This window comes from Egretta garzetta, unplaced genomic scaffold (assembly GCF_000687185.1).
Source record: "Egretta garzetta isolate BGI_Z169 unplaced genomic scaffold, ASM68718v1 scaffold108, whole genome shotgun sequence".
Taxonomy (NCBI): Eukaryota; Metazoa; Chordata; class Aves; order Pelecaniformes; family Ardeidae; genus Egretta; species Egretta garzetta.
This window is the reverse complement of record NW_009260614.1, coordinates 4,096,419-4,108,640: the sequence shown is the minus strand read 5'-3', so window position 1 is coordinate 4,108,640 and position 12,222 is coordinate 4,096,419. Positions and strand designations below refer to the sequence as shown.

The following is a 12,222-nucleotide window of genomic DNA, read 5'->3' as shown; positions in this document are numbered from 1 at the left end:
CGTCTCCCACCGGCGCGGCTCTCCTGCCTCTGCTAGGTTTCAGCTTTGAAAGGCGTTAACTAATCTGGTTTAAAGACTCTCCCGTGATTTGTTTTCTTAATTGATGCAGCGGTATTCATCAGGATGGCCTTTGGTAGAACTACAGCAGCACGTAATTCTGAAAATACAGATCTGTATTTTTTTGTCAGAGCTGTAAGAGAGCAAGAGTGTGCGCGGCATTTATCAGAGAAATAAGGCCTCGTTTTCAGTGGCTTTCAAGGCTGCTTTCACCCTGGCAAAATGGGAAGCTTGTGTTGAAAATCATGTTATTCTTTTGTCCACGTTTCAGACATCATGCTCTGCTCAAAGAAGGTCAGAGCTGTTACTTTTTTGGGGTTTTTTTTGGCAAAAGAAGTAAAGCAGTGGAATGTAATTCTCTTAATATTTCTATATGGTTTGGGGTTTTTTATTAATCTGCTGCTGTAGGTCAGCAAATAGGTCTTCCTGTTGTGTTTAAATCAGTCCAATAAAGATGTGCACTCACAAAATGGAAATTCTAGGGCAGTAATGTTGGACTTGAGTTTACACCCTTGTGCTTATCACTGAACAGTGTTTCTGATAGTTTTTGTGAAGACTGTATGTACCGTGAATTTGGGCTGTATTTGGATATGACCTGACGAAGGAGGAATGCTGATGAAAGAATAACGTGGGGTGACACTTGTTGTTCTAAGCCACGGTTTATAACTGAATGGTGTGGGGTTTGTTTGTTTTCAAAGATATCCTCTGCTGCCTGCGGTTATGGATTCACGCTGCTGTCCTCTAATACCACGGACATCACCAAAGTGTGGGGCATGGGGCTGAACAAGGATTCCCAGCTGGGATTTCAGAGAAGTATAAGAGATCGAAGTAAGGATGGAGGTGCTGTAAGGGCTTACAGCATACATGTGATGTGGGAAACTTTGGGCTAGAAGGCATAAAAAATGTCCAGGAGGCTTTGATACGGATTGCAGGGCTATGCTTTTTTTTTTTTTTTTTTAGAGAGACCTTTTTTGGAATGTAGCTATGTTTTTGTGTGGTTTGTAATGGATCCAGGTATGCGATTGTTCTGTGCTGTGCACTTAGTTTCTTGCCTGGGCGTAGCTGAAACCCGAGTATTTATTCTGCCTAACTGTGTATGTTGGTTAAGGTATTGCTTTGAACCTTTATAGTTTGATAGTAGTCAATGTAGTGGATTGGTTAATAAAACAATTTTTGCAAAAAGATTTGCTCGCTTCTGCTGCCTTTACACCTATAAACTAATTTCCTTCCCCACAGAGATATTTTTATATGCTTCGTGGAATTTTGTGTGAAGCTGTAGGGCGGGTTTATTTTAATACCAAATTGTGTTTTGAAGGAAAAACATGTTACTCTGTCATTGTGTCTTATACCAGGCTCTCAAACACCTTTTAATATGATGATTTCTGTGCAGAACATTGCAACATTCCACCTAAGGCAGAAACGAAACCACAAACTTACAAAATGTTCTAACTGTTTGAAAATATCCTTCCATTTTAAAGCAGGTTTTTCTCTTTATAGTGTGTAAGAGCACAATCCATTAAGGTACGGTGCATCTGATACGGGCAAAAGGTTAAACTTTGTCGAGAAGCAAAAGAAAATTGCTGCTACCATGCAGAATGCTGCAGTTTACAGTGGTGCTGCTGTTGTGCCAGCACACTGTATACATTTCCAAGAGTATGTGCGCACAGCAAGTGTGTGTGCTTAAACAGCAGCTGCAAATTGAAGGGACTGCAGAAGCCTCCACTCGTGTCTGCTTTTAAAGGTTTCAGCTCTTACTCTGTCTTAGTTCTGTAACTGGTGATGTCTCAGCAGTGTCCCGTCATTTTCTTGGTTTTCAGCTGACCTACAGGTTATTTTTGCCAGAGAATCTGTAAATAGGTTATGCAGTTCAAGCCCTTCCAAGAAAGGGAGCGTTCGGTGTTCAATAGCATCTGTGGAAAGCGCTGTGCAGATCAGTGGGTTTGCTGCTGCTCCATGTTTAACTTCCCACAGACAAGCTTCCCGTTGGATACACTGCTTGTTACTCAGTTTTGCAAACTTACTTTGGTAGCTGCTAGTTCTAATACAGTGTCTGTAGATGGTTTGTTTCCAGGGGAATTTGCAACCTTTTGATGTCTAGATGGTTGTATTTCATGCTCTAACTTGAGCTGTTTCTAAGCTAAACTACTAATATTTTACTCTTGCCCTGCCTTGGCTCCTCTTTGTCTCTTTTCTCTAAAATCCCTCAGATATCAGTGGTGATGCTGAGTTAATTACCACAGATCCCAATAGCTTGTGACTCTGCTGGAAGGAACAGAGGGGCGGCAGGGGGAAAGGTTTTTTGTTTTGTGACTTGCACACGTCTTTTAGACAGATACAACCTCACTGTCTCTCAGTTCCTGCTGTAGTGCAAGGCAGGCTCCCACCATTTGCAAACAGCCAGTTGTGATGCCTGTCCTCACATCAAGTGGTGTCTTACTGTAAAAGGGTATGTGTAGATTCTTCGGGTTTTTTTAATTGAAGGCAGTGAGAACTAGTTAAAGCACTGCTACTCGTGAGCAGAATACAGCTTTGGATCCTTTGGGATTTGATTTCGCTTGTTACAGTGGCCTTCTTTTATCTCCCCTTAACCTTTGCCCTTGTACTGATTTGTGTTTTACTGGTTTTTTTTAGTTTCTTCTGAGTTGACTGTAAGTGATTACATATTCTTAAAATTACTAAATCTTCTTTTCCTAGTAAAGCCTGTCATTTTCTTTTGTAAACCTTAGATCTCTTATCCCCCATGGAGCCACGCTAGCTAGTGTTTCTTGCATTGCTTTTTTCTGAACAGGCCTTTAATTTACTGTTCTTTAAATATGAAGCCCTAAGATTTTTTTGTTCACCTTTCGTGCTGTCTTTTTGTGATTGCTGCTATTGTACCTTGTTTGCGATATCCCCAGTTGCACAGAGTACTTAGTTTGTGCTTGGTGTTAAGCTCTCTAGTAATCAGCCTTATTCACCAGAGTGGTTGAACATATGGCTAAAAGCCTCTGTTTCTCATTTCTGACCACCTGAAGCCTTAATAACATTCAGCTTTTAGGTGTGGTGGATTTTTGATTAGGCAGTGATTATTGGAAGCCACTTCTATGGCTTTTTAACTTTCCACCCTGATAAATCCCAGTTAGCCTTTTACTTTGGTTAGTGTCTTGCCTTTCTAAAATACATCTGCTTTTGTAACAAAATAGAATTGAGTTTGTGGGTGTACAAGATTGGCAAATATATGATGAATTTGTTTTGTGGAAGCTACTGACTTTTTAAATTTCTCTCTCTTCCTTAAGCTAAGGGCTATGAATATGTCTTGGAACCATCTCCCATTCCATTACCATTGGAGAAGCCGCAGCAAACTCGAGTCTTGCAGGTGTCCTGTGGGAGAGCCCATTCCCTGATCCTGACAGACAGCGAGGGAGGTATAGTATTGCTTGTGCTGGTGACAAGGGATGCCTGACTATGCTTTCATTAAAAGCTCTGGAAAAGGTTGCCTTTCTGTCCTTTAGAACTGGACCCCAGCTGGGTTGTCTGCGCTGTAAATGTGATGCAGGTAGCTGTTGGCCTTTGAGGGATTGCTACCAGGAGGGAGAGCCCTGAGCTGATAACTGTGTGTTGACCTCTTGCTTGGCTCAAGCTGTAAATGTGTTTTTCACTACAAGTATTGCAAAATATGGTTTGTTTATCCAGCCCCAGGCCTCATTTAAGTGTAGCCTATTTGTCTTGTTCAGTCGGACATGGTTTTGAATTCAGTTTTGGATGGCTATGCCAATATTCCTGTGTTATTTTTCCTCTTGAAGCCCCAGAGTGCTACATTCATAAAAGCAATTAATTAATAGGCCTTTATACAGAAGATCCTGTGTGTGAATTGGCTCTCCACGTCTTTGGGAATTCTCTGGTGCAGTGGCTTGAGTGCTGTGCTGAGCGATCCAGTGCTGCTTATCAGTGAGTGAGCTGGTTGGTTGGTTGATTTAACGCTCCTGTGGGAGCACTGATCTATTTCTGAGTCTCCTTGGCAACGGCAGGATGAACTAGGCAATTACTGAAAAATAGCCAATGGGCTCCAGGTACCGCCGCTGTGCCTGCAACAATATCGCCAGGAAATTGTTGACTAAAATGGATTCAGTCACTTAAATTTAAGTGGACTTTGGTTTGAAGAAAGCTTATGCCAATTTTTGCAGTACTGTGTTCCACCTTTCATACTGAGGGCCACATGAAAATACTTTGTGTACTTGAAAAGAGGCTTTCAGGGGATTGGACAGTAATAAAACTAGTGCATTTCATCACTGTTTTTCAGTTTTCACCATGGGGAACAATTATTATGGACAGTGTGGCAGGAAGGTTGTTGAAGATGAAACTTACAGGTGAGAATCTAAAGATCCTGAACTTCCTTAATGTTAAAAACATAATTGAATGAAAACAATCCTACAGAAAAGCCTGGAGGTGGGAAATACCTGGTAATATAAGGATGCCATTTAACATTAAGGAGTCTGAGAACAGGCTTTCATGCTGCGGGCTTCATATAAATGGCCTGGCTTTAAATGCAGGCTGGGCACGAGCACTCTTCTGACCACATTCACAGTGTGTGACAGTTTTCACAGGGCATAGTGAGAAAACCCAGTCTTCACAAATTGCTTGAGGTAATTGGTGTTAGTAGTCAGTCTTCCTCCCTTTAGCCTCTCGGAGTGCAAGTGCTATTTCTGAGGGTGTTAGAAATGGCATTTAATGATGAAAGAGGCATCCTTTTGTTGAACTCCTTGCTATAACTGCCTTTGAACCTGTAGTGCTTTTGCTTTATAGGGTTTTTTTGGGCCACACCAAAGCATACTCTCAAAATGCTCTACAAGGTGGTAGTGATGTAAGTGGATAGTGGGAATATGTTGAAAGTTACTAATTCCCTGGCAAGGCCTATAAGACATCTTGCTGATTGCACTCTCTGTGATCCACAAGACTTGGCCTGTAGAGTTTAAGAAAATAGCAGTAGCTTAGCCAGCTTTTTTGCACCTTGACACTGGAAGTTTGGCATTATTCAGAATTTCTGTTTTTGCGGAAGAATCAAATGGATGTTAACACTAACCAGATTTAAATCCCAGAGCACAAACAGTGTAATCTCTAGTCAAATGTAGTGTTTATATAGGCACTGCAGTGTTATCTAGTGCCTGTGCTCATTCCAGACACTAGGGAACGTGTTTGAGGATTGCTCCCCACCCCCAATTCCCATGAGAGGTTATATTTTAAAAGTGACAGTTCTTAACTTCTTAAATAAGAGAATGCAAAATGACCTTCCTTCTTTGTGCAGTAATTTTACAGTGAAACTATGCTCTTTGAATATATAAGAGAACATGTGAAAGAATCTCTCTTCTTGTAATAGCAAAGTGGCTTTCTGTAAAGGCAGGTCTACCTTCACGTTTTTCAGTTGCTGTCCTCTGAAATCCTCTGTGTTGCCTTTTCTCTTCTCGGTGGTTGGTTGATGGTGTCCAGTGAAAGCTATCTGATTCATCAGCTGAAGGAGTTTGACAGCAGAGTTGTCCAGGTAAGAGGACCTTATGAATCGAATTCTGAAGGTGCATTGAAAACTGGCTGAACAGCTGAGCCCAGGGATTGGTAATCAGTGGCACGAAGACTAGTTGAATGCCAGTAACTAGTGGTGTACCCCAGGGTTCAATAATGGGTCCGATCCTGTTTAACATCTTCACTAATGATCTGGATGATGGGACAGAGTGTACTCTCAGCAAGTTTGCAGATGACACACCGCTGGGAGGAGTGGCTGATACACCAGAGGGTGGTGCTGCCAGCCAGAGGCTGGAGAAGTGGGCTGACCTGAACCTCAAGAAGGTCAGCAAGGGAAAGGGCCAAGACCTGCCCCTGGGGAGGAACAGCCCCAGACACCACTATATGCTGGGGCCCAACCGGCTGGGAAGCAGCTCTGCCGAAAAGGTCTTGGTGGACACCAGGTCAATCACGAGCCAGCAGCATGCCCTTGCTGTAGAGAATGGTATCCTGGGCTGGATTAAGAGGAGGGTTGCCAGCAGGTCAAGGGAGGCGGTCCTTCCCTCTTACTCAGCCCTGGTGAGGCCACACTTCGAGTATTATGTCCATTTCTGGGCTCCCCAGTACAAGAGAGACATGGACATACTGGAGAGAGTCCATCAAAGGGCCATTAAGGTGGTGAAGGGACTGGAGCATCTCTCCTATGAGGAAATGCTGAGAGAGTTGGGACTGTTGAGCCTGGAAAAGAGAAGGCTTGAGGGAGGGTGTCTTAACAGTCTATATAAATACCTGAAGGGAAGGTGCAAAGAGGACAGAGCCAAGCTCTTTTCAGTGGTGCCCAGTGACAAGACAAGAGGCAGTGGGCACAAACTGAGACAATGGAGGTCCTCTCTGAATGTCAGGACATGCTTTTACTGTGACTGAGCACTGATACAGGTTGCCCAGAGAGATGGTGGAGTCTCCCTACTTGGGGATACTCAGATGCCATCTGGACATGGTCCTGGACAACTGGCTGTAGGTGGCCCTGCTTGAGCAGATGGCTCATAGAGGTCCCTTCCAACCTCAACCAGTCTGTGATTCTGTAATGAAAAAAACCCATCAGTATGCAAATCATTCAGTTGAAGTTCTTCAAAATGATGAGGTGATCTACTATACGGTTGCTTATAAAAAGCCCAAGGTGGCATTTTGCTCCATGCCTCTGCAGAGCAGTTGCAACTGGCAACTCAGGGTCTGAACCTACCAAAAAATTTGATGGGAACGCCAATGCAGTGTTTGCTTCCTCAACTTCTAGGTAACACCTGCACATCAGGAAAGTTGTTTTGATGCCTTATCTCTTCCTGTCCTGATTTCTTGCTCTTCTTCCCATTTGGCACTTTTATACCAATTGAACTGTTTTATTTTGAATTTTGTCTTCCTCATTTCAAAAGTGAGCTGTGAGACCATCCGTTTAGACTAGCCAGCATTTCCCTAAGGCAGGTTTCTAGGAGAGCAAGGGACTGCAGAGCAGCATAAATGCCACTGAGTCTGTGCATGGCTGCGGTATTCCAGGCACAGGAGCAGTTTGGTCATACGTCTATGCCATGGTAGTGGTACCCTGGGCAAATGTTGGTCCTGTTCCATGCAGCATCCTAGAAAGCAAGGATCATTTATTTAGGCCCATGTGATGAGTGTGTGCCATGATACATCCTAATGATGTTTTGAATTAGACTTGTAAACTTCTGTTTGGATTTTTCATTTTTTTTTTTTTTTCAAGGGCATTGAATAATTGGTACCTGTTTGTACTTTGACAACACAGTTATGTGCTTAATGTTCTTGTTAGTCAATCTCTTAACTTGTGGATTAAATCCCTTCCATCTTTGGCTAATTTTTAATGTCTGCTTTTGAAGATCTTGGCTTTAATTCATGCCAGGCCTGTGGCAGACATGATTGGTAGTTCAACATAAATGTCAATTTGAGAACAGATGTGTTCCTAGAGTGCTTACATGGCAAGGAATCAATAGCAGTTTGTAGCTGGCATTGAGAGCCATGTGGTAGCACTCTGGGAAGGGAGATCTCTTATTTACTCTTTCCTGTTTTATTGTGTTGCACTGCTGAATCAAGTTTTTTGTTAACTAGGCCTTGTTTTGGATCTCGGAACAAATCGACTGCAGCATCACTTTCCACAAAGAAAATTCTGCTGGTTTCTGTGCTGTATCATTCTGTTCTTAGCCTTCCCTGTCTGTAGAGCCATTTGATCTGGAGAGAAAGGTCAAAATCTGAGCTGATGGGCGCTGTAGAGGTTGATTGCTCAATTTGTCTGCCAGTAATGCTTCATTAAATTGGTTCTGAACACTCGACCTTACCTGACCAGCTCTGACTTTTTGTTTGTGTGCAGGTTGTGTGTGGGCAGGACCACAGTCTGTTTAGAACCAAGAAAGGTACGGTCTACGCATGTGGATGGGGAGCTGATGGACAAACAGGTAGGAGCTTAGCTCAGCTTGCATTTCAGTGAATTGATAAATACAGCAAGCTGTCCTAATGCAGAGCTTGTGATGTATATTTGTCTTGCATGTGCAGACAGAAAGGGGCTGATACATTTCCAGCTGTGTACAGATGTTCTCAATACTCTTGTGCAACCAAACTGAGACAAAGCAGTTCATTTTTAGAGGAGTCTTAGGATGCCACGCTGGCAATCCAAGCACGCAATCTGAGGAGAATATGTCTGCTGTTTGAAGCTTGTGAGGAGATGTGGAAGTGACATGGGAAGTTTAGGTCCCTGGTTCTGTGTAGGCTTTGCTTCCCGATTTTCATCTCAGGGGCTGTTTTGCTTCTTGCTCCTTTTGAACTGGCAGAGAACTTTGGCAGCTACTGCTGTCTTAGCATGGGATCTTTGGCCAGGCCCTTGTCCTGGTGGCTCCTGCTGTCAAAGGACTTCCAGTCCTTCCTACTCTTTAGTCCTGCTGCTCCTGAAGCTGGGTTCTGCCCATGGTTCTCATGTGTGAATGTACTGTAGCTCATCTTGCTTGTCATCTGTGTTCTGCCCTCTTGTCCAGGCAGTTCTTTGTCATGTAATGTGTTTGGTTCCCAGCCTCTTTTGCCACTTCATCGGCTGCTGTCTAAACTGATTGCAGTGTGCTGTCACTCATGGCTCCCCTTGCAGAAGACAGGATGCAGCTGGTTTGTGAAACTTCACCTCTGTGGGGATATCTGCCTAGTTTGGTCACTGGTCTCTCAAACACTTTGGTCCATGCAGACAAGAGAGATGAGGGCCTAGGCTGTTTTCCACGCGTGATTGTATAAAGTTGTTTTCTACTAGTTTTGTTTGGTGGAACTGGTGTTTGTGGCTGCTTGTCCATTGAAGCTGGTAGTTAAGAGATACGGACAGAAAGATTTCTTCTGGAGGGAAGGTGATTGGGTTATAACAAGACAAAATGGTCCTGTCTAGGCTTTGAATGTATGTCTGGAAAAAAATTCTTCATTGTCTCTCTACTTTTGTCCTTTCAGGTCTTGGACACTACAACATCACCAGTGTTCCTACTAAGCTACGTGGTGACATTGCTGGAGTAAACATTATCCAGGTCTCTTCCTATGGGGACTGTTGTCTGGCTGTTTCAGATGAAGGAGACGTCTTTGGTTGGGGAAATTCAGAATACTTGCAGTTGGCCTCTGTCACAGAAACCACACAGGTCAGTTGGCCTGGGGGCATGTTTTTACATGTTTTAGTTCAGCTGCTGTGCACAGAATTAAAAATTACACGCTTCTCCCTGCTCTGGGTTCTTTTGACAGCAGTATAAGTCAATACAAACTAACACCACTATCAGGCTGGTTTTCCCTATGCTTACCAACCCAGTCTGTCTGAAATGGTTGTATAGCTTTAGGGCAGTATGTTTCCCAGATGTTGATAGGCAAGGGCTTGTGTCCCCTCATCCCAGTTTGCTAGTCTGTTATAAAGGAAGAGTACATCCCACACTCTCTTCTCCCCATCCCATGGACTTTGCATCAAACTGAGATCCAGCTCAAGTGCTTGTGCTCGTTTCTTGACAGGAATTAGTCTTTTGGCTGGCTAATCTAGAATTCTGAGTGCTCCTGCTTTGAGCATCGTGCTGGTCCAGATGACCCTTCGAAGTCCCTTACAATCAGTCCCTATGTTGGTGAATTCTTCATGAACAACCTTAGGTTTCTGGCTGAGCCCTAAATAAATCCCAGTGTCTCACAGATAAAAACTTTTTCAGAGCAAACTTATGTGGGGCAAAAATATAGTGCTCATTTGACCTTAAGTGTTGTCGTACTGAGGTAATTAGGCAGATGGTCTCCTCATACAGTTAGTGTAGGAAATGGAGTCGGGGAATTAATTTTCAGGCTATTCTTGGCAGAAGGCTAAGAGCAGACAATTGCATTGATATGGCTTTAGTAAAACATGTGTCTTTGTTTCTCCTGCCTGTCCTGATGTATCTTTAATGTAGGGCTAATTGCTGAGACCTGTAAGGCCTGAAGACAATGACCAGGTTAAGCAGTGTAGTATTTTCCTGGCTGGGTGCTCAATGCAGGTCAGATGGGTCTGAAATGGATGAATGGCATGTTTGCCAAAGCGGGAGCTCTAGGTACAGTATAGATAAAGTCCAAATTGTGGAATAGCAGAGCTGGATATTATCTGTGAAATCCAAGGTCACTGTTTGCATGTGTCAAGCGTGCAGGTTTCTGATGTATTCAACGCTACCACATAAGAGTGATTTTCTTCGAGTGATTTTTCCCTAGTGTGTTCAAAAATGCTACTGCAGACCAAATTTTAGTGATCTTGTCCATTGTGAAAATTTGCAAATGTGCTCACCTATTGACTTTCCCATTGTGTCTGACTTAGAGCCAGGGATATAAGCAGATGTTAAGCATTCCCAGCTTTGTTGCCATGCATGTAAGCTTTCAAGCGGGTAACTTTTTCCACTTTGTCCACACTCTCAGCCTTAATGAATTTTGTACAGTTTTTTTAATCCTGGGACTTGTGTTCATTCCGTTATTCAGGCAATAAAGGTTGTCAGTATCAGGAATTCAGCATATGTAAGCTCTAACCAGAACTAGAGAACAAGTTGAAAATGTGCGTCGAGTTTGCAGTTTATTACCTTGTCTCTAACAACTCTCTTGCAACCTTATGCAGGTGAATGTTCCCAGACGTTTGCCATTCAAGATTGGAAAGATAAAGGAGGCTGCATGTGGAGGGACTGGCAATGTTGTGCTAACGGGTGAGTTTGCTTTTGGTGGATTGTAACATCGTGGAGCAAGCGTCTTGTTCACTGGGAACAGGGAAGTACTGTCTGTTACGAGGAAAGCTGGGAGGCCGAGAAATGTGTGATTTAAGAACATACTAGGGGATTTATTTCCACTGGCTGCAGAGCATTGCTTCCAGCATGTGCTGTTGTGAGCGCTTATGCAAACTATAACAAGAGCATGGTTGCTGCTTGCTGTTCTGATCCCTTGTTTGTTTATCACACGGCCGTGTGTGGCCTATAATGAAGATGGATATAGGGAGAAAGTAAGGCAACACTTGAGAGAAAGAAGAGGCCTTCAGACTCAATATAAATCTGACATGTAAATAAATCTTGATAGACTAGGCTGGAAATTAGAGAGTTCTGAGAACAGTGAAACTCTGCAGCAGGCTTCTTAGTGAATGCTGCTTTGGACTGCCAGTGGCCAGGGGAGTACAGCTTGAAAGTCACGGCAAAAAGGAGTGAGGGAAAGGAGTGTAACTACTTTTATGAAGGATCATCTCAAGGAGGATGTTCATATATATGATGTGGTTGCTGTGATGACAAGACATCTGAGCTTCTAGCATGAAGGGAGCAAAGCTAGCAGACATAGCAACTTACTCTGTCTTATGCGGTCCAACTGCTGCGTTTCCCAGGCACCCAGCTTAAGGCAGAATGCCAGACAGAGCGATTAGCCTACCACTGATTTGGCCATGCCTCAAAGGAAAAAGCAGTGATAATAAAGCATTCAGCCTCTGCCCCATCAATCAGTAGGCTGAAGTATTTTATCCAGCCCACACTGTGTTGGCATTTTTTCCCCATGAAAGTTTTGCCTGTGAAGATTGATCTGCTTGCACAGCTTACGAAAAAAATGAAGGCATTTGAGTGGGAATGCATTGTTTGCTACTTTTAAATAATCAAAAGGTGCTAGACTTCTCTGGCAGAAAGGAAAATATCCCTTTGGATCTGATTAACTCTTGGTCATGGCATGAATTTCACAAGCACAGACTTTCTTACAGAATGTGTTCTTATTGTAATACAGAAGAAGGAAATGTTTTTGTCTGGGGATATGGAATTCTTGGGAAAGGACCAAACCTAATAGAAACAGCAGTGCCAGAGATGATCCCACCCAGCCTTTTTGGCTGGTCAGACCTCAATCCGGACATCCGCGTTGCTCACGTTCGCTGTGGACTCAGCCACTTTGCGGCACTTACAAGTAAGTTTCTAGTCCGACTGTCACGGAGAAGCCACATTGGCAGTTAAAAACAAAAATAGCACCCATCTTTCTTTAAACTTAAAGCACGCTGGAATGCAACAGGAGGGGCGGGCAGCACATTTACAGGTGTCAGTATGGTTTCTAATATAAGTACTGCACTAACATATGCTTTAATTAAGAAAGTGTCATTTTTCTAAAGCAAACAAAAAATTTTTTTTTTAAACAGGAAACCTGTGAAGGTTTTTTCATTTCCTTGTCTAG

The 12,222-nt window shown here is 43.2% G+C and overlaps 1 protein-coding gene across 1 annotated transcript in view; it reads left to right on the top strand.

Annotated features, from left to right (window-relative positions):
* Positions 1-6: 6 nt before the first annotated feature.
* The window catches only part of RCC1L (RCC1 like), a 15,986-nt gene continuing 3,770 nt past the window's right edge, over positions 7-12,222 (top strand). The window contains exons 1-9 of the mRNA XM_035900603.1: positions 7-351; positions 756-885; positions 3,333-3,461; positions 4,337-4,403; positions 5,521-5,572; positions 7,904-7,988; positions 9,013-9,194; positions 10,658-10,742; positions 11,788-11,961. Coding sequence (XP_035756496.1) covers positions 334-351; positions 756-885; positions 3,333-3,461; positions 4,337-4,403; positions 5,521-5,572; positions 7,904-7,988; positions 9,013-9,194; positions 10,658-10,742; positions 11,788-11,961 — 922 coding nt within the window. The 5' untranslated portion in view covers positions 7-333. The remainder of the gene's footprint in view (positions 352-755; positions 886-3,332; positions 3,462-4,336; positions 4,404-5,520; positions 5,573-7,903; positions 7,989-9,012; positions 9,195-10,657; positions 10,743-11,787; positions 11,962-12,222) is intronic.